At 42.3% G+C, this 22606-nt stretch overlaps 1 protein-coding gene across 1 annotated transcript in view; it reads left to right on the top strand.

Annotated features, from left to right (window-relative positions):
* LOC134035327 (sodium channel protein type 5 subunit alpha-like) overlaps window positions 1-22606 on the top strand; it is a 214378-nt gene that overhangs the window by 51968 nt on the left and 139804 nt on the right. The window contains exons 9-14 of the mRNA XM_062480326.1: window positions 899-962; window positions 8658-8799; window positions 8875-9072; window positions 9301-9480; window positions 15130-15462; window positions 21148-21262. Coding sequence (XP_062336310.1) covers window positions 899-962; window positions 8658-8799; window positions 8875-9072; window positions 9301-9480; window positions 15130-15462; window positions 21148-21262 — 1032 coding nt within the window. The remainder of the gene's footprint in view (window positions 1-898; window positions 963-8657; window positions 8800-8874; window positions 9073-9300; window positions 9481-15129; window positions 15463-21147; window positions 21263-22606) is intronic.

Below are 22606 nucleotides of genomic sequence, written 5' to 3'. Positions count from 1 at the left end.
TCCAAAACTCGACAAAAATTGTTTGACCGCAACACTGGCAACAGTTCTCTCTCAGAAAGAATACATTGTCACTCATAACACACTGACTTACTGTAAAAAACACTGACAAGAGGGAGCATTACAAAAATTATGAACTTTTATCTTTGCAGTTTACTTAACCCTTGTGTTATCTTCGGGTCATTCTGACCCATCAGTCATTGTGACCCACCGTCGTATTGCGACAAATTTACCTCATACAAAAACAAAGTGAAGCATTTTCTTTTAACTGTCGGGCTGTCTCAGACCCCCCACATTGGAATGGCTAAAAGAAAATTATTTGTATTTGTTTTTGTATTGGGTAAAATTGGGTAAACACAACGATGGTTCGTTATGAACCTTTGGGTCATGTGACCCGAAGGCAGCACGAGGGTTAAATGATTTTACACATGAATCCGTATTTCATGATTGAAAAATACAACACTTTTTCACTTTGACTACAAATCTATTCAAGAATGATAAAGAAATGCAGAAATTTGCTTCAGTATCCTTTATGTTTTCCATATCTTTGTATATAGTACTGTAATATATGTACTTTTGAAAAATACGAAGTTGAAATCCACACCCAAATGATCAATGATAAGTATAGTGTAATCACTCATGCTGCACAGTAGGCTACTGTGATGGTTCTAGTTCTCCCTCTCTCCTGCATTTGGCCGTAATTGTAGCCCTTATCTCATCAGAGATATTGTTTGTGGTCTTTCGCTTCCTTGTCCTCCACGCATTCTCCCTTTCCCTGCCTCTCTTCTCTTCCCACCAACCTGTCTTCCTTTATACATGTTTCCAAACTTCCAAATCATTTCAAAACTGTCCCCTTTTGTCTGTTTGGTTACGAGACTAAAAACTGTTTCCTTTCTTCTAGACAACTACTACAAAGTTGAAGGGGCAAAAGATGCCTTAATCTGTGGAGATGGGAGCGATGCAGGGTAAGTCTATAATTACTTTCTGAGGTTGTGTATCTCAATGTTACCAAAACATTTCCTGTTTTATTACGTAACATGTCTATTGACTGTAGGGTGGTGGTTTAAGGAGTGAGTTCTAAATATTACCGACGCTTCCACCAGAGTGAGTTATTTTTCCAAAACGGAAGCTAGCTAGCTTTAGTTAGCTTCCGTTACCTAGCAACCTAGTATAATACTCGTAGCAATGCTACTACCTGCTAGTGTTACTTGTTAGCCTCCTAATTGTAAATTTTGAATCCATACTATAGCGTTTGTCATATAGTTTTTGTCTATCGGAAAATAGTCGGTTGGAATGTTCAGAATCACACATGTGTGACGGTACTCTGTGGGGCCCGCTTTCGAACGATCACATATGTGTGACGCTACTCCTTAACGGGTTAACTTGTGTTGCTGTGGACTGTGGTGGACTGTGGTGGAGATCTGTCTGGTCTGGGTGTGGTTAGGGTTAGACTGACACTACTGAAGATACAGCTATGTGGTGAAGCACATGGCTCAGTTCTGAATGCTCCACTGCACACTGCATAGGACAGACACTGGCTGGCTACATGTCAGCTGCAGAGGTAGACTATCTGAGTTAGATGAAGAAAAAGCACTGTATTGGACAAACCAAAATGCTTATATGATAAATGAGCATTCCACTGGTTTATTTTACACATTACAAAAATAAGCTGAAATTGTCCTCAGGGTAGCAGTACAAGCAGAAGGATTGGTCAGGGGTCCTGATGTGGGCAGGACGTAGGTGTCTGTGGACTTCTGACTAAGCAGTTAGACCTCCAGCTGTTCAGAATGATAGGCTGGTCTTGGGGGCCTACACTGTGAGTCAAGGAGAGATGGAGAGAGGGACTGAGGGAAATATGGAGAAACTGAGTATAGAGGAGCATGACTCAGCTACCTTTCAGGCCTGAAAGAGGACACCATTGACTCTTAGACCCTGCAGGGCTCAGAGACAGAGAAAAGAACGGAATGAGAGAGAGAGAGGAACTACAGGAAGAAGGCAGAGATGTATGGTTGTGTTCCAAACAACAAAGAAATTGGGTTATAACTGGATATTCCTATAGAATAGTGGGAGGTAACAGGAAGTGGCTAGCAGATTTATTTGCCCCCGAAATGAGATTGATAGACTAAAAAAAGTCTATCAATTTTTTTTTATATCAGGCTGTCAATACTAAAATAGCCGACATACAGTGCAATTTGTGGTTGTTTCTTATTGCCAAGAGCTCCACACATACAATTGGAATAAGATTGACACCATGTCATGAACAATCTGTTTCTGTTATGCCATTCTGGTGCTCAATGCTCTCCTTCATTGCATACTGTCTAGTACCATGGTGCTATAATAGTCATAATAAGTGTCATAATTCAAGCCTTTCAATGGTAACCTGACATGGACCAAGATTGTGTACTTGTGCTTTGAAATGATTAAAAGTATGTAAAATAATAATTAAAATAAGATTGTCCCACTTATCATATTATTTGTTTATCTATCTATTATCTTTTTTTTTTTTTACTAACGTTTCTTTTTTTTGTTGCCTTGATTATGTTCTGGCCCACCATCAAATGGCTTAGAAAGAATGAACAGGCTATAGTTTGAAAGAAAATGTAGGTTAGCGTTAGTTGACACATTGTCGCCATCACAGTACAAAAGTTCAGATTTTATGGGATCTGTAGTAAACAACTTCAATGCGTGGAGCTCATAACATACAACTCCAGAACCCAATGAGTTAACTTAAAGCCAAATGTCGCTTCTTAAAACTAACTAAATATGTGAACAAACGCAAAAAACACGTTTTCACATTTCTTTAATCTAGTGAAATTATACATTACCTGTTAGAAACGAAATTTTACTAATATTACCATCCACTGTAATGCATTATTGTAATTTTAACAAAGCTAGTCCCATGTTGGTGTACTTGAGTAATTTACTTCTTCAAAATATGCAAATGGTCATGGGTAATCAATAGACTTTATTTTCAACCCAGGGGCTATTCAGGATTATGGTTAGAGTCAGGGTTATGGTTTATTCAGAGTTAAGGTACAAATTATTCAGTGTTATGGTTAGGCTTCTTCAGAGTTAAGGATATGATTATTCAGGGTTATAGTTAGTTAGAACATCCCTATTAAATTAGTGCAAATCCATCAGTGCATGTATGACAGTTTTTTACAATCGCTAGGACCTGCTTTTCAATTCTTTGGTCACATTTTCAAAACTCTTCATACAGTGAGCACAACATCAGTCTATGTCAGCTAAACTGACATTTTTCATTGCTTTGGCACAAAATGCATTCATTGACAACACCTTTCAAATTACATGAACTATTTTCACACCCTCAAACTTTGTACCCACAAGCCCATTTGCACGTTTACATACTCTTTTCAAAACTGTTAAACGTACGTTCTAAACCTAACAAAACACAAAATTGAATAGACAGGAATTTTCTTCAGTAATATTGAAATATATTCCAAATCAAAAAAGTGAAATACTATCCAAAAAATTCACAAAACAATCCAATTCGCTCCCTCCTGGAAGCAATGAAAGCTGGTTGCCTGGACTTACCGTAATCCATTAGATAGTTAGGGATGGACCAGGAACCCAAGATGATATAAGATGATGTGGATGAGAACCTGTGGCCAAATGTAGAAGACAAGGGTTGCCTAGCATTGCTACGGTATTGGTAGATGGTGTACAAATTACAATATTGTATTTTGGAAGGGCAAAATGTGAAACGCTGTAAAACATAGAGACGCATCTTGTATCATGTCTGATTCATTCCTGTAAGATATACTGCAGTGAATTCTAAACAGTAGACAGGTATCACTATTGTTTTGTCAATACATTTTACAAAAGATAGCATTGTGTAATGCTACCTGTTGCTAACATTCTTTAGGTCGATGTTTTACGAGTGACAAGGTGTGCTTATTGGATGACAACCTTTGCTCGTGTAATGGAAGAATTAGTTGATATGAGACATGTGTGAAGTGTTTTGATAGTTTTAGTGGAAAATAACAGCTAGCTAGCTGCCTAGCTGAAAGGAAAACTACATGAGTTTTGTAAATGTGACCAAAGTATTGAGAAACATGTCCTAGTGATTGTAAAAAAAAACTGTGATGCTTCAATGAAGATGCTGGAGAAATGAATGTTCTGGGGACCACCCCAGACCACCCCAGACCACCCTACTGTCTCTTTAGGTTATGTCTGTGAAACCCAATCAGGTTCTGTGTTGAGGTCCAGTCAGGTTCTGTCTGTGAAACCCAGTGTGATTCTGTTTAGGTCCAGTCATGTTCTGTTGGAGTCCAGTCTGGTTCTGTTGAGGCTCAGTCATGTTCTGTTGAGGTTGAGTCTAGTTTTGTGTTGAGGGACAGTCTGGTTCTGTTGAAGTCCAGTCAGGTTCTGTGTTGAGGTCAAGTGTGGTTCTGTGTTGAGGTCCAGTCTGGTTCTGTGATAAGGTCAAGTGTGGTTCTGTTTTGAGGTCCAGTCTCGTTCTGTTGAGGCCCTGTCAAGTTCTTTTAAGGTCAAGTGTGGTTCTGTGTTGAGGTCAAGTGTGGTTCTGTATGCCTAGTCTGGAAGGGTTATCCATGGTTTGGTGTAATGGAGCCTTAAGGCTGAATTACGACGTCTCCAGAGTGTTGTGAATGAGACATCTGCCCACAAACCCACAGACAGGACAAAGGCCGGATGTCTGTGTTCCTGGAGCTGATAAGACCAACCTAACATAAAACACACTGGCCAGTTATGTCTGTTGCTGAACAGGCTCAATGGTGTTATAGAACTGCTTGTTCCAGGCTGTCCACATAGCTACAGTAGACCCACATCTCTTGGGAAGGTTAAGACACACTGCCAGCACCAGAATGAAACTGGTCAGACCAGCGGTTTCAATGACAAGGTACCTGGAAGTAGAAGAAGAGACCGTAGGTACCATGTCCCTCCTTCAGTCTGAACAGCATCTCTAAGGTCTCAGGGAGGAAAACAAACGTCTCCACTATTGATATGTCTAGACTATGGAGTGGAATATGTGTTTTACGGTGCTGATGAGGTTAGGAATATGTGTGTGTGTTGGTCCACGGTCCACAGAGTTTCTGGCTTGTTTGTTTGCCTGTCTGGCAGACTGTTTGAGTGTCAGACTATGTATCTCTGAGCCAATATAGCTCTGAGCTGATCAATAAGCTGTATCTGTTAGTCTGCTCTCCACCTCAGCCTGACCTGCCAATCACAGCCTGACCTGCCAATCATCACATGGGGGCGTGTTCAGTAGGCCATGGGTAGATGGCCTACTGAACACATTCTTGTTGTTTTATTGAGCATACACTCACACACACACCGGTCAGCATGTCACATCCTTTAGCTTCACTTAGACCATGTGTGTACATTTACAGGAGCTTGACCTGGCAGAGCGGTTCCTTCCATTTGATCAATTCTGCCCTTCCGACTGCTCCTTTAATGGTTAGGGTAATGGAGGACTGGCAGAGAGAGGAGAGAAGAGGGAAGGAGGAGAGGAGAGAGGAGGCAAGAGGATAGGACAAGAGGACAGAGGAGAGGAAAGTGTGTGTGTGTCACACTAATTTACCAGGCGAAGGTTTACATGTTCACATCACATTACATTCATTAGATTCCAGTGAGTCACATCTCTCTGTAGATGTTGACACAGAGGATCTAGAGAAGGCTGCAGATGCCCTTCCTGCTTCCCTCCCTCACTTTCTATCGGTCTGTCTGTATGGTGTGACTTTATTAGACCTTCTCTCTATAAATACTCTATCATTATGGGATGTCTGAGATGCCGTGAAGATCACAGCTCTAAGGTCGACAATTATCATTTATTGAACCAGATCAAAGGCTTGGTCTGATGCCAGATCTGGGAATATTTGTTTGTTTGTCTGCTTGGTTCTATATTGAGACCTGGTGCATGGTTAATTGGTGCAGTTGTAGCCTGCTATGATGGTACTGATGAAAACATTAGTCTTTATCAGTAATCTTTAAAGGCTACGCAGGAGGCCGAGAGGGGGGAGAGACGGAGAGAGATAAAAGAGAAAGAGTGGAGAGAAGTCAAGTTCTCTCTCTGGAGAAAGTAAGTTCGCAACAGTGTGCTCAAGCAACATCCTCCTGGTTACTCTTATTATGGGAGTGTGAGGTCCTTTCGTCCTTCTACACCTGAGGAGGAGACACCAGTCATCTCTCCAAAGACTAGCTGGAGCCTGTTCCCCTAGCGCAATGAGAGCACATGAGGTCTGGAGAGGAGGGTGGGAGCAGCGGGGAGCTTCTTCTTTGAAATCATTCCTTCATGACATCTCCTCTCCCCCCTTTTTGTCCCCCTCCTGCCACCCTCCTGCCCCCATCCTGTCCCCCTGGTCCTCCCGCCCGCTCGGCGACAGGGAAATGTAATAGAAACAACAGATATGGAGTTATGCTATCAAACAGACACACATCCACACACACTCGCACACACACATACCTTTTCCACTCAGGCTAGTGGGGAATGCTGGTGCCCAGAATAGCACTGGGCTGTTTGTGTGTGTGTCTGTCTGTCATGCAGAATGCCATGCTCTGACAGTCTAGTGATAGTCAGCCCACCTGCTTCTGTGCTGAAAGAAACCAGCTCCTCTAACACACACACACACACACACACACACACACACACACACACACACACACACACACACACACACACATGTAGCCACACACACACTGTCTATAAAGGATATCAGTTTCTGGGAACGATAGTATGTTTTTGAGAGTATGTGTGTGGGATGAATTTGTGAGTGTGTGTGGGGGGGCCCAGAGGGGGTCTGAAGTGGTTGTGTCCATTAACACTTGGTCTATAGACACAGTGAGGTGTGTGTGTGATAACATCCATGACTCCACACCCTCACACCTCTTCTTCTCTGGCCAGGCAGAGCAGGGGGCTGATGTGCTGGGACGGGGAGAGGTGGTGGAGTGAATGTGGTCTGGGCCTCTTAACTTCCCCTCATTCTTACCTCCACCCCGTTACAACTGTGTGTGTGTGTGCGTGCATGCATGTGTGTGTGTGTGTGTGTGTGTGTGTGGTTTGTGTCATTGGCAAACTGATATCCTTTATAGACAGTGTGTGTGTGGCTACATGTGTGTGTGTGTGTGTGTGTGGTTTGTGTGTGTATGTGTGTGTGTCACATTGGATGAGCATGTGGTGACATTGCTTTGGGCTGGCGTCACCACATTAAGTGGCACCTTCCTGACTGTCTAGTTCGGGGGTACTCAATAGGCGGACCGCAGTCCGGATCAGGACCCAGACGTAATACAATTTGGACCGAAGCCAAAATCAACATTCAGATTTCGTCATGATCCAAGCAAGTTTTCATTGGAGCGTGATTTCACGCCTATATTGTTTTCCTACTAAATGTGGTTTCTATCTTCTGTGTCCAATCCAAAGATCCAATCAGGAGCTGTAATAGTAATCAACATGACAACTCACTCACTCAATGTTGGTTGCAACCTCTGTGGGTCACGCAGGTTGTGTGTCATTGGCAACAACGCAGGCTAATCGATTTGCTAACGGTAGCATACCTGTTTCTTCTTTAGCAAAAATCATGGCGTGACAAAACCCAGCAAAAAGCGAAAAGTTGATTCCGAAAATCGCAAATTTCTAACGTATTTTTTAACGTGAAACGTCACTATGACACAAAGCATAGACACTTGGGGGTAACAAAATTACCCCCAGAACTCTGAGGTAAGGGCCAGAAAAATAAACCATCACTGTTCCGGATCCTGGACTGAATGGAAATTTGGTGAGTGGACCTTTTGGATTTCTAATTGAGGACCCCTGGTCTAGTTGGTCACAATGAACTAAAGGATCCTGACTGTCCTGTAGCAGACCTATCACACTAATGTGGTCTATACACCAGACCTATCACACTGCTGCTGTCGCAAACATCTGTGTGTGTGAACACTATAAACACACACAGTCCACAAACACACGCTACACACACACTCTACACACACACACAGTCCACAAAAACACTCTACACACACAGTCCACGAACACATTCTACACACACACACACAGTCCACAAACACACTCTACTCTCAAGCATAGATTTTATTTACTTATTTTTGGCATCCCTACTTCCTACAGCACTCAGTAACACACCCTCTACATACACATACACTTTACACACGTTAACACACACTCTACACACAGTAACACACACTACACACAGAGTAAGACACACTCGGGCAGTCACGTTGTCTTTATTGTGCGACAATGTTGGTCATTTTGTATGTCTGAGTGTGGGAGCTAATTAGATACAGTAGCCTCTGCTACTGTTTTACTGTTAATTAATAGATTATTAACACTAAAATTGCATAATTACAGTAAATAGGAGCAACCATAGCTGATTAAACAGACCAGACAGTCTTTCTTCTGTTTACTCTCTGTCTTGCTGTTCTTACTCTGTTGTTGAGTCATGTTGAACTTTGTTTCATTAAACATGAAGGAATTTGCAGCCTTCTGAGGTGGTCTCTCAACAGTCTGAAAGCTTCTCACCAGACAAGAAGACATGGAGACATGCAATCCTGCTTTAGTCAGGGTCATGAATTAAGGACATTCATACTCGCCCACAGAGCACAGGGGGTCACTAACCAACATTTCCATAGAGAAACAACAGACAAAGATGATGTTGTTGTTGTTGTAGGAAATGTCCAGACGGGTTTGACTGTCTGAAGGCGGGTCGTAATCCTAACTATGGCTACACCAGCTTTGATTCCTTCGGCTGGGCCTTCCTGTCCCTCTTCAGGTTAATGACTCAGGACTACTGGGAAAACCTCTACCACCAGGTAGGAGTTTATGTCCGAGTCCAGAATGTGTGTGTTTGTGTGTGTCAGTGTGTTCACCGTCAAGTGTGTCTGCAGACCCTGCGCTCAGCAGGGAAGACCTACATGGTGTTCTTCGTAGTGGTGATCTTCCTGGGATCGTTCTACCTGGTGAACCTGATCCTGGCCGTGGTGGCCATGGCCTACGAGGAGCAGAACCAGGCCACCATCGCTGAGGCCTGGCAGAAGGAGAGGGAGTTCCAGCTGGCTGTGGAGAGGCTGAAGAGGGAGCAGCAGGTCAGAACCAAAGAGAGAGAGAGAGAGAGAGAGAGAGAGAGAGTCTTACACAGTGGGAGGTGCGGCGAGTTTGAATTTCTGTATGATTTCTTCAGCTCCTGGGTTCACACTCTTGCTTTCTTTGAGAGAGAGAGAGAGAGAGAGAGAGAGAGAGAGAGAGAGAGAGAGAGAGAGAGAGAGAGAGATGAATGGACGAACGGACAGATAGTAACTATCTTTGCTCTGCAGGCATCCCAGAAGGCTCAGGACACCGCCTCGATGATGTCACCAGACCCCTCCCCCTTTGCCCTCCATGATGACCATGCGTTGGACAGGAGGCGCAGCACGGGTTTGGGGGGTTTGGCTGAGGAGGGGGAGAACCAATCAGAGGACAGAATGCTGAAGATGGAGTCGGTGGACGGAGGCAGGGTGAGATGTTACAGTTTTTTCCAATTGCTTACAGTTTTTTCCGATTGCTTAAGCACAATTTTGACAACAGGGATCACTTTGTCAAAACACAACACTAGATTCACACAACCTGACACACAAGTAGCAGAACACCTCCAATCTTTTGCAAAATGAAACACTTTGTTCAAAACTATACTATCATTTATTAAAAAAAAACAATTCTGTCACTGTATGCCATACACATGGTTCATAAAATGTGACTCTGTTTGAACCAGTTACACACTGTTGTGCACAATTTAAAACACTTTTACAGTAACTATTCTTTTTTAATGATATAACCTGCTTGATTTTGTCAGAGATATGAATATGTTGACAAAACACAACACACAAGACCAGTACTGCACACTGATGAAAATATTTCCTGTATTTCTCCACATTGTCTACGTAAAGGTTGCATTTTGTACAGAAAATCTGAACATATTTCAAATTGAATACTGCATAGTAGGCTACATACTGTAAACACAGCAAATACTTTTGTGGAGACAAATGAAAGTATTCAGCAAATGAAATACAGTACATTCAGGGTTTTTCCTGCATAGAGAAAATTTTGGCGCGCGCCAAAGCCGTTTTCCCGAGCGCCAATGACAAATCCCGAGCGCCAAATGCAAAAAAAAGTCTGCCATGAAAAACAAAAATCATCACGCGTGCAATGCATGTCAGCGAATATGTTCTCAATAGTATGTTTCAAGTAGGCTACAGCCGAACCCTCGTTCTGTTTTGATCAATAGTAATTGAGTTGATAAGCGTGTCTTCGTTCAATACGCAACTGTAAGGTGCGCGAATGGACAGAGCGGCCAGTAAACTGTCGTTCCGCTGCGAGGGCCAGCCCGACGTGCACGAATACACCTGTAAAAATGCAAATGAAATTTCCACTCAAAATGCTGACAATAGTTTGATTTACGATTTCCAACGCAGCCTCCATTGGTATTCTTAACCTGGAATGATAATATATAGTGCAGTGTTTCCTCTATGGCTACATTTCTGCCGCCACGGTATCAGAAATCAGGCTGTACAAAATTTTAGGCCGTCTATCTGCAGTGATTGTTAGAGTGCATGTCGGAGAATTGCACGGACACGCGCTTCAAACCGCAGTTGAGATTGCGTGTGTGCGTCCTTGAGAACCGTAAGTCGTATAACTTATGTTGTCAGTTCATTTAAGCCTGTTATTGTATAAGTATATAGTTCTTGCAAATGTAAATCAAGTTAACTGGTGATTTTCGTTGTTTGTATTCTTCCCCTGCTAGCTAAATTGTCTGTTGATTCGATAGCGATTGCTGCCCTTTCTCAGGTTTATATTTTAGGTGCATTATTATGCTGAAGTAGTTTTAATTAATAAAAAGTGGGTTTATTGTTATTATTTGCTACAGAATACTTAGCCTATCAAGATCAAATGAAGCAGGCAGTGTACATGCTTCAGAGTGGCCTACCTTAATCGATAGGCTAGGCTACTGACCATTTACAAGAAGTTGTTACGTCAATTATTAATTGGCAGCATTTATGCCATTTAGAACATACTTCATGAGTGTAAGATGTCTTTAAGTAGCCAAACTTTATTGCTTTAGGGGAAATAGGACGAAAATATGTGCAATATTACATTAGACTATTACATTAACCTGTTCCCAAATATAGGTGTAGTTTCGGCGGGGGGGGGGGGGGGGGGGGAATGCAAAACACCAGGGAATAAATACATTGATTAGAAAGAAGAAGAAAAAATATATATATATGTACCCTTTTTTTTTTTTTTGAGCACCGAAGACCCATTTTGACCCAGGAAAGACCCTGACATTGTTTCAATCATTGAATGTGTACAAAAAAAGTACTGGTGTAGTGCATGTACGTAGGCTACATTTTACTGTACTGTAGACAGTAGAGAATAGTAGTTTTCATCTGTGCTCTTATCGAAATGTCCAAATTACTGTTGCAACAGTATCTACTGAGGTTGGGCTGAACTCTCTGTTCAGCCTCTCTCAATGTTGCCCCATGGTTCACAACATGGTCAACCAATGTTGTTCGAATTTCATTACATACTGTCAATTTGGCCCTATTCTTCCACGGCCTCCAGGTCTACCTCTCCCTCTCCCTACCACTCTTCCTCCACGGGCTCCCCCTCTTATCCTTACTCTCCCTCTCCCTTTTCCTCTTCCTGCAACATTGTCTTTCATTTTTGATGAGGACAGGTACACTGACCTGTTACCTTTTTATAGTGCTTACACCTGATTGGTATTTTTTACAATTAAGCACTTTAGTGCTTGTACACCTGACGCCTGTGTTTGATCCATTCGTTCACATGTGTAGCAGTGTCTTGAAAAAGCAATTTCAGTTTTTCTTGATTGCTGACACACACCAATGGTATGTGTAAGCCATCCTCACAAAACCAGTACAATTCAAACACCCTTAACAACCAATTATCCATGTGTAAGCACTAACAAGCAAAAATACTCAACAAGCAATCAGGGGTTTGGAATTAATAAAAAGGTAAACTCACCTGTACTTTGAAATCATGGATGCAAATATCAGAGGAAGAGGCAGAATTGTCAGAATGAGAGGAGAAGGACAAGGGAGAGGAAGAGGCACAGGAAGAGTAAGAAGAACAACAATCTCAAATGAGATCCGTGACACACTATGACAGAAATCCCTATGTACAGAACAACCTTCTCCAAGCATGGAACAAGCTTGTGGGGACATTGCTGTGGAGTCTTGTCAGGGATGGCTCAGGCATTCAAGAGCATTTTTCCCTGCTATTTAGTTTGAGAAAGCATTGCCTGTGATGTTGATGAAAATCTCTGGCCTGACCCTGGTCAGAGACAGGATGCTGACTCAGAATGAACAGTACTTTAGCGTACTCAAGCCCTGTTACCCAGGTGAAAATGGTCTTTGTTCCCCGAATTACAATTTACAGTAATGAATTTGTGTTGTTGACTAACAGTACTACTATTTGCATACTGTGACCACTACAGTAACAAAAGCTCAAAATGCAATTGCTGTATAATGTAAATAGAAAATAAATATCCTCTAAGAAGGATAATTGCAATATTAAATATGTAAATCATATTTATGATTTACATCATGTCAAATTCATGAGGTGGAACATATCTAAAATTCAGGGACACGTTAGTTATTGGTTCATGAAAACCTTTTTATAATAGTGTTTTTAATTCCTCCCAGCAATGTGTAAAGGGTATTCAGAAGGTAGATTTTATTTGAGGGCTTTGTGTGTATTTTGAATGCAAAGTTTGGTTTCTAAGACAGATACAGTTTTTCCCAATTGCTAAAACACATTCTTGAAACAGTCACCCATTTTCTCAAAACTGTAAACCAAAACCTCATCTTCAAGCACTATTTACAAAACCTCTGAATCCTCTTGCAAAATGAAACTTTCGCCTCAAAACAGTTTTACCTGTGCTCAAAATCAAGCTTTCGCCTCAAAACAGATTTACCTGTGCTCAAAATCAAACACTGCTCTCAAATCATAAACAAAGTGATCAAAATGATATACACTATCAAGCAGTCAGTAAACTATACACAAAAAAATTGAAAACATATTGTTCAAAACATATAGTTCTCAAGGAGAAGATCATTTTTACGTAACCTCAAAACAAATTTCATATTTATCCGTCATTGTCTTTTGATGAACGACAACATGTTCTATCATAGTAGCTCAAAATGTATCAGAAATTACTACTCTGCTTTGCTTTTTTTTGTTCTTTCTCCTCCTTGTACCCCTATACATTACTGTACCCTGCATCTCACTACTCACAACTCACTCTTGTTCTTTGTTGATATGAACCTGCAACCAGTCAAAATCTATTGAGCAGTCAGTACTGTTACTGTAACAAATGGAAAGCACAATGTTCAGGGCCATACAATGTGTTCATTGTACAGTATACAGCCTACAATGCACTGTACTACAGTATACAATACTACAGTAAAAGGGACAACAATCTAAGGAGTAAACATGTGATCAATGTGCTTCTTCTTGTCTTTGGGCTGGGTCAGGCCAGAGCACTTTGTCGACATCACAAGCAATATTTTCCCACCTTCAACAACCTGTTTGCTCTCTGAACTGGCTTATATTGGTTGTGTCACATCATTTGAAACAAGTGAAATCAATTTTGAGTGGGTGTGTTTTGTCAATGACATGTTTTCTCTATTTGTATTTGATTGTTGCCATTTGTGTTTACCAGTATGGATGACATGTGCATTAGAGTGCAGAATGTGTTTTGAGAATGAGAATGTCTTTAGAGTTTTGCTGAAAAGTCTATGTGAGATCTGCAAATTGTGTTTTACCATGTGAAATGGTTTAAGGTATTGACAACAGACTGCACAATGAGCTACATGAGTTCAGGCAACTGAGAACTTTGTTCAGCCAATGGGTTTTAGTGTTTTAGCAATTCAGAAAAACTGTAATATGGTTTTGATTACAGTGTTTGATTTTGGGTCAAAAGTCAAGGGTTTGGCCAAACAGTGTAAGTATGAAGATGTGTGTTTAGAGTTTGGAGAAAACACAGTACACATTCAAGAAATGTGTCTTAGCAATTGAGAAAAACTGTAAGTGGCATAATCTTATATTTCTGTGTCTAATGTAGAAAAGTGCAAAACACTGTGTGTAGTATTTTGCAAATAGTGTGAGGCTGAGAATGTGCTTATAGTTGTGCAGATCTGGGCTGCTGGTTGCTCCTTGAGTGTCAGGTTTCACTAACTGTGTGTTATTTGAAATTTTTGTGTCTAAGCAATTGGAAAAAACTGTAAATTGGATACCATCTTACATAGCTTCATGTGTCTCTCACGCGAAGTCAGATCCATTTGACCAAACTGTGGAATTCTGAGGGATTTTGACAACATGTGGGAGAGCAGAATGTGTCGTCATGTTGTCATGCTGCAGTCATGCTGTTAGCTAAAGGCCGATATATGCTTCTCCGTTTTCCAAAAAACGGACACATGGGAACGTCCTCCATTACGGGGAACACCGGATCCCCGAAGCTCTCTCGGAGAGCCCCGGAGAGCTCGACGTGCACCTCCTGAATTTTCTAACTATCCGTCGTAATTTCGGATAGTTACGGATACCCCCTTGGCTGTGATTGGTCAGTATTAAGAACCGCTTGCGTCAGGGGCGGGGCGAACAGAATCCTTTGACCGCCATTGCTGTAAGTTTTTACATTATATTTCAGCTAAACAGTACATGTAAATCAGCATCAGAATTAAAATGTGACGAGAAATGGGCAGTGTCATTGCTGCAAATGTGCGTATTTTATTGATGAAAAGGCAAATTTCTAAATTTGCTCCGACTTCTCGATAACCTAGGTAAATAAGTAATAAACACTCGACGACGACTTACAAAAAACCATTGCGCCACCTACTCTTCTGGCGGTGAATTGTTTTCAGCACCCACAGCCTACGGAGAACCATAAATGCAGTCTATCCGTCCGTATCCGTCTGTATCCGTAAGCCCGCCCATCCGTAAATTGAGTTGGAGAAGCATATTGCGGCCTTAAGTCTTGTTGTAAGTCTCGTCCAACCCCCAATGAGTCTGAACCGGTCTGAACTGGTCTGATACTTATAGGACACTGGTCTGGCTGTGTTCTCACCTGTTCCCCCCACACACACACACAGCCCCCCCTCCTCCAGCGTACCCTTTCATCGCGAACGCGCAGGGGCAGCCAGCTCAGCATCTTCAACTTCCGCCTGAGGAACAAGGACTCAGAGGGTGACATGGCGGATGATGAGTACAGTGTCCCGGGAGAGGTCGAAGGACGAGGGTCACTGATCCTGCCCTGGTCATCGCGACGACGGCCCAGTACATACAGCACGGCTAGCAGGGGGTCAGGGGTGTTTCAGCCCCCCTGCCTCAACATCAACGGCCGGGTGTTCATGGCTGTGGACCACAACGGGGTCTCCCCACAGGGGCTCCCAGCATGCACCATGGAGAAGGTTCAGGAAGAGAGTGTAAGTATTCTCATCTAGAGGTGTTAGGGTTTGTGTGTGGTGTGTATGTGTGTGTGTGTGTGTGTGTGGTGTGTGTGTGTGTGTGGGATGTGTGTGTTTGATTCACTCTGCCCCAGGCTGAGTCTGACACTGCTCCGGAGTGTGAGAGAGAAGAGTGAACATGTGTGTGTGTGTGTGAGAGAGATAAAGACAGAGAGAGACAGAGAGAAAGAGAGAGACAGAATGCAGGTACTAGGTACTACTCACTAGTTACTGCTTGGCTAGTCTCAGTGATCTAGGGTCCCTCAGGGTAGCCTGGAGTAACAGGATACACAGAGGAGGACTAGTCGTTTTACATGCCCTATGCTCTCACACAGTATTTAACCTGTTAAGGAGTAGCGTCGCAAATATGTGATAATTCGAATGCGGGTCTCACAGCGTAACGTTTCAAACATTCCAAATGATTTTTTTCCGATGGACAAAAAATATGCCAAATGCTTTAGTATGGCTTCAAAATGTGCTAATGAGAAGGCTAACAAGTAACAATATAGCTGCAAGCAGCAATGTGGTGGCCAAGCAGGTCAGATAAACCAGAAGAAACTTTCGACATCTAGTGACTGCGGTGTATCTGGCTTCCTTAGCAGTGGCTTATAGTCTCGCTAAACAGAGAATCAGAGACATGACAAGCTTGTCAGCTTTGGCTGGATTCTCTCTGACGTTGACGTTGCCAGGACACCAATTTATCCTAGTGAGCTATTCTCAGTGCTGGAAATCAGATTTCAGTGACTGCGTAAAAATATAAGGAATTTTTCCTGTGGCAAGCGGTTGTCAGATTTGTCCCAAGTTTAAACAGCTGTAATTCAGTTCTATTTTGACATGTCAAGGTGATTGTGGTCTGAAGATAATCTGTGCCAAATTAGGTGAATATTTGGTATTCACCAAAAACGTTTTATTCATTCATTCAAAATGGCGGCCACATCAATTCAGCTGGTATCACAATTTAATATGTGGCAGACACGGGATCGCCCCCTAGAGGTTAGATGACACAACCTTTTGTGGACCTCTTTGAAACAGGGTCCCGAGCACCTGTACCAAGTTTGTTGTCAATTCAGCGAATATTTCCTGAGATATGATCTTCATCGCCGACTTTGATCAGCTTTACCGGAATGTGAAAAGGTTTGTGAGGCTTGATCTGAAGATAAATGGTGCCAAATTTTTGCTTATTGCAGCGCCACCTAGAGGTGAAATGGCATGACCTATTTTGGACCTCTTTAGAACAGGGTCCCTAGTCCTTATACCAAATTTGGTGTCAATGCAGTAAAGAGGTGCTGAGATATGACCTCACTTCTTTTATGGTGGCTTGGTTGACGACTTTGATTGGCTGTTCCAGTCAAAAGGTTTAGATAATCAAAAAACATGTGATGTCTTTTGTGAGGCTTGGTCTGAAGATGATCTGTGCCAAATTTGGTGAAGATTGGACAAACCTTATAGGAGAGGTAGCGAAAAAACGTTATATTCAAAATGGCGGCCACATCAATTCAGCCACATCAATTTGATTGGCTGTAACTAACAAACGGTTGCGAAAATCAAAGCTCCAGGGGATAACTTTTGTGAGGCTTGGTCTGAAGATCAACTGTGGCAATTTTGAAGAAGATTCGACAAGAATTGTAGGAAAAAACGATTTTCCTTAACATTGAAAATGGCGGAGAATCTATATAACTGGGTATGACGTCATATACGTCATACCCGTCTTGATCCAGGGAATACAACAATACCTCATTTTGGAAAATGAGGCATATGGTTCAAAAGTAACGTGTGTAAACACACCTTCAACTTTGACCCATTGGTGGCGCTAGAGGGTTGGAATGGGAGACATGAAACTTGGTGAAAGTGATGAGGGGACAGGTCCCAAAGAGTGTGCCAAATTTCACAACTTCTGACCATGTGGTTCTAGGGGCTGCCATAGACTCCCATGGCAGAAGTATAATAATAATTATTATTATTATAAGAAAAGGTAGAAACACTTGAGGTGGCTGCGCCGCTTCGCGGCTTGGCCACCAATAAGAAGAAAAGGCAGAAACACTTAAGGTGGCTTCGCCGCTTCACGGCTTGGCCACCAACTACTTGGAGAAGTCTACTTCTAATGGGAGTCAGGTGGCTGAGCGGTTAGGGAATCGGGCTAGTAATCTGAAGGTTGCCAGTTCGATTCCGGGCTGTGTCAAATGACGTTGTGTCCTTGGGCAAGGCACTTCACCCTACTTGCCTCGGGGGAATGTCCCTGTATTTACTGTAAGTCGCTCTGGATAAGAGCGTCTGCTAAATGACTAAATGTAAATGTAATGTAAACACTAGCAGGTAGTAGCATTGCTACGAGTATTATGCTAGCTAACTTAGACCGGAAGCTAACTAAAGCTAGCTAGCTACCGTTTCTGAAAAAAAGTGCGGCCTATATTCCAGTGCGGTTTATACTCAGATTTACAAACACAAAGCTCCTATTCTGGTGGGGTGCGGTTTATAGAAAATGCGGCTTATTGTCCGAAAAATACGGTACCTACCTGCTAATGCTCTGACACCATACACACTCACACACACACTCACACTTACACACACACAGAAGGAAGATGGGGGTTGCGGAAAGAGAGAGAGATGGATGTGTATGTGTGTGTCAGGTCGGAAACGGGGAGGGTGTCGGATGCTCAGTTGTCCTGGAATCGCTACCATGGCAACATGCAATGGCAACAAATGCTGGATGAATGGTGGGCCGGCGTGTGTTTGTTGTCGTAGAGACGTGGAGCTTGTGGTTCCCCCATGTCTGACAGCAGGAAGTGGGAGTGAGATTGTTTGATTGGACATGTATAATGACTGGGCTGTGCGCTGTCCCTAACACAGAGAGACTCCAGCCTCAGACATGGAACACTGCTGCCATGGTTACCTCCATAGTCAGGTGCTAACAGGAACAGAGACAGAGGAAGAATGTGATGGGGGAGGAGGAGGAGTGTGATGGAGAAAGAGGAGGAGTGTGATGGTGGAGGAGGAATGTGATGGAGAAGGAGGAGGGAGAGTGTGATGGAGAAGGAGTGTGATGGTGGAGGAGTGTGATGGAGAAGGAGTGTGATGCTGGAGGAGGAGGAGTGTCAGGGAGGGGGAGTGTGATGGTGGAGGAGGAGGAGGAGTGTGATGGTGGAGGAATGTGATGGAGAAGGAGGAGGAAGAGTGTGATGGAGAAGGAGTGTGATGGTGGAGGAGGAGTGTGATGGAGAAGGAGTGTGATGGTGGAGGAGGAGTGTGATGGAGGAGGAGTGTGATGGTGGAGGAGGAGGAGTGTCAGGGAGGAGTGTGATGGTGGAGGAGGAGGAGGAGTGTGATGGTGGAGGAGGAGGAATGTGATGGAGAAGGAGTGTGATGGTGGAGGAGGAGTGTGATGGAGAAGGAGGAGTGTGATGGTGGAGTGTGATGGAGAACGAGGAGAAGGACTGTGATGGTGGAGGAGGAGGTGTTTGTTGTGGCCTTGTCTGGATGATGACGGTGTGTGTGTAGGATGGAGCCAGAGGAGACAGGATGGAATCTGTCTGTATTCATATTCTCTCTCAAGTTCAAGTCTTTTATTGTCAGATGCACAGAACAACACAAGGTCAGACTGGGCACCGAAATTCTTAGGACATGACATCGCAAAGCAACCTGGCATAACATAACATATAAGTACTCAGAACATCTATGATAAGCTAAAATATAATAAACCTCCTAAATATACAAAATAATATAAAATATACAATACAGTATACAGTGTTTCCCCTAGGTTTACAGCTTTGGGGGGGGGGGGGGGGTGGGGGTGGCGGCGACCATGTAGAGACAGAAATGACACGCCATCGTGTAAATAACATAAGGCCATTTACTTTGGTTAATAAAAGAGCAAGCTATAGACTTGTTTTATAGGAAAGGTAACCTTAAATGACTTATTTTGTGATCGGGCCCTATATATATATATATAAAAAAAATTATTTTAACGCTTTATAATAAGTCAACGCTTTTTGGCATTTACAAAGTGTTAACTAATAGTTAGTTAATCCTTTAAAACATTTTGAAACATTAACAATACATTATTAAATAGTTAATAAGCTTATTATTAAACACTATGTTGATCATTAATAAACACTGTAAAAAATTATGGCTTTTATTCATAATACAATTCATAAGGTGTTTGATAACTGCATTATCATACTTTATCGACAGCTTCTTAATATAGTTGCAAACCAGTAGTTACTAATGATGCAACTTCTGATTAGTAAAGCATTTACTAACTGTTAGTTAAGGCTTTTGCGTGACCTAATCTAAAGTGTGAACTATCTATGCCTTATTAAACATTACTAATGTAACATTACTAACTTACTAATGATGCAACTTGCATCATTAGTAAGTCTTTATAAAATAGTTGTTAAGATATCTGCTAAGTATTAGTGTACATCATGTATTCGACTTGGCGTACCTTAAAGACATAAGTAAATATGTTGTTAGTTATTTACTCATGCTTTATAAAGGTAATGTAAATGGTTTTGTTCACCATTTGCTAATGCTTTCTATACCAGCTCATGTACCATTAACACCTTTTAAACTACTGGTTTGCAACTATATTAACAAGCTGTCTATAAAGTATGATAATGCAGTTATCAAACACCTTATGAATTGTATTATGAATAAAAGCCATAATTTTTTACAGTGTTTATTAATGATCAACATAGTGTTTAATAATAAGCTTATTAACTATTTAATAATGTATTGTTAATGTTTCAAAATGTTTTATAAAGGATTAACTAACTATTAGTTAACACTTTGTAAATGCCAAAAAGCGTTGACTTATTATAAAGTGTTACCAATCTGGATATTATATTATATATATATATATACACTACCGTTCAAAAGTTTGGGGTCACTTAAAAATGTCCTTATTTTTCAAAGAAAATAACTGTTTTTTTCAATGAAGATAACGTTAAATTAATCAGAAATACACTATACATTGTTAATGTGGTAAATGACTATTCTAGGTGGAAACGTCTGGTTTTTAATGAAATATCTACATAGGTGTATAGAGGCCCATTTCCAGCAACTATTACTGTATGTGTTCGAATGGTACATTGTGTTTGCTAATTGCCTTAGAAGACTAATGGATGATTAGAAGGATTAGAATTAGAATGCCAAAGGTCTGCAATGTTGTAATTGCTGCAAATGGAGCATTATTTGACGAAAGCAAAGTTTGAAGAACGAAATTTATATTTCAAATAAAAATAATGATTTCTAATAATAATAATTAACCTTGTAAATGTCTTGACTATATTTTCTATTCATTTTGAAAGTTATTTGATAAATAAAAGTGTGAGTTTTCATGGAAAACACGAAATTGTCTGGGTGACCCCAAACCTTTGAACGGTAGTGTATATATATAAAATTGTAGGGGAAACACTGGTATACTAAACCTCTAATACAAATACTAAACTATACTAACCTTATAAACCTATACTAACCTAAAGACGTGGGGTACAGTTAGTGCAATATTGCTGTCCAGTCCAGTCTGCGTGTGCGAGACCAAATGCTTAGGTATTTTGCAGCTGGGTTTGTCTCAGTGACTTACTGACCTGGACTTAGATACAAAGATGCTGCTCCTTTCCAGATCTCTGCACTTCCTGTCTTGACCCTTGTACTTCCTGTGTGCAGGGCCCAAGCTCAACCACGGAGCTGAGCACCATGCTTCTGCCCCACCCATACTGTCAAGACGGCCAGCGAGACCGCGCCCTCAGCGCCACAAGCTACCTCACCGACGCCATGGAGGGTGAGGTCACACACAGCACCATACACACAGAACCACACAGCACCACACACACAGCCCCACACACACAGCAACACACACAGTACCACACACAGCACCACACACAGCAACACACACACAGCAACACACACAGTACCACACACAGCACCACACACAGCACCACACACAGTACCACACACAGCACCACACACAGCACCACACACAGTACCACACACAGCACCGCACACAATACCACACACAGCACCACACACAAAGCACCACACACAGTATCACACACACAGCAGCACACCGCCCCACAAAGCACCACACACACAGCCCCACACAGCACCACACACACAGCAACACACACACAAATGATGGTAAAGGAGTGTGATGGAGAAGGAGTGTGATGGTGGAGGAGGAGGAATGTGATAGAGAAGGAGGAGGAGTAGTGTGATGGTGGAGGAGGAGTGTGATGGAGAAGGAGGAAGAGTGTGACGGTGGAGGAGAAGGAGGAGTGTGATGGAGAAGGAGTGTGATGGTGGAAGAGGAGTGTCATGGAGAAGGAGTGTGATGGTGGAGGAGGAGCACACAGCACCACAAACACAGTATCACACACACAGCACCACACACACAGAATCACACACATAGAACCACACACAGAACCACACAGTATCACACACACAGCACCACACACAGAACCACACACATTGTCGCACACACAGAATCACACACACAGAACCACACACATAGCACCACAAAGTATCACACACACAGAACCACATGCACAGCACCACACACAGTATCACACACACACACAGCACAACACACACAGCACCATACATGGTATTACCTAAAATCACAGTGTCTCATTAGATGAATGATTCACTGGGTCTAGGTTTTCTCTCCTGTGTGACTGTGCTGTGAGAGGTTGGAGGAGGGGTGGAAGACTCTCTAGAAGACTGAAGCTTCTAGAAGGATTGGTCTTTTGCTACTGGTGCCAAACAGATGATTGCATGCATAGCTCTACAGCACACACCTTGCTGTTGTCAAGTGTGTCCATGTATGTATGTGTGAGTGTGTGTCTGTGTATACGTATGTGTGTCCATGTGTGCATGTCTGTGTGTGTGTCTATGTGTGTGTGTCTGTGTGTGTGTTGATGTGTGCATGTCTGTACGTTTGTGTGTTGATGTGTGCGTGTACTAGGGCTGCACGATTAATCGAATTTTAATCACGATCGCGATTTCGGCTTCACACGATCAAATTCGTGTGATCGAGCGATATTTAAAATGTGTCATTCCGTTCATAGAACGCTCCGTATCAAAGTTCTTTTTTGCAAAGCCAATCTAGCGCTCCGTAAAACAATAG

Source organism: Osmerus eperlanus, chromosome 15, assembly GCF_963692335.1.
Source record: "Osmerus eperlanus chromosome 15, fOsmEpe2.1, whole genome shotgun sequence".
NCBI lineage: Eukaryota > Metazoa > Chordata > Actinopteri > Osmeriformes > Osmeridae > Osmerus > Osmerus eperlanus.
The sequence above is the reverse complement of the archived record's forward strand: the minus strand, read 5'-3'. Positions and strand labels throughout refer to the sequence as shown.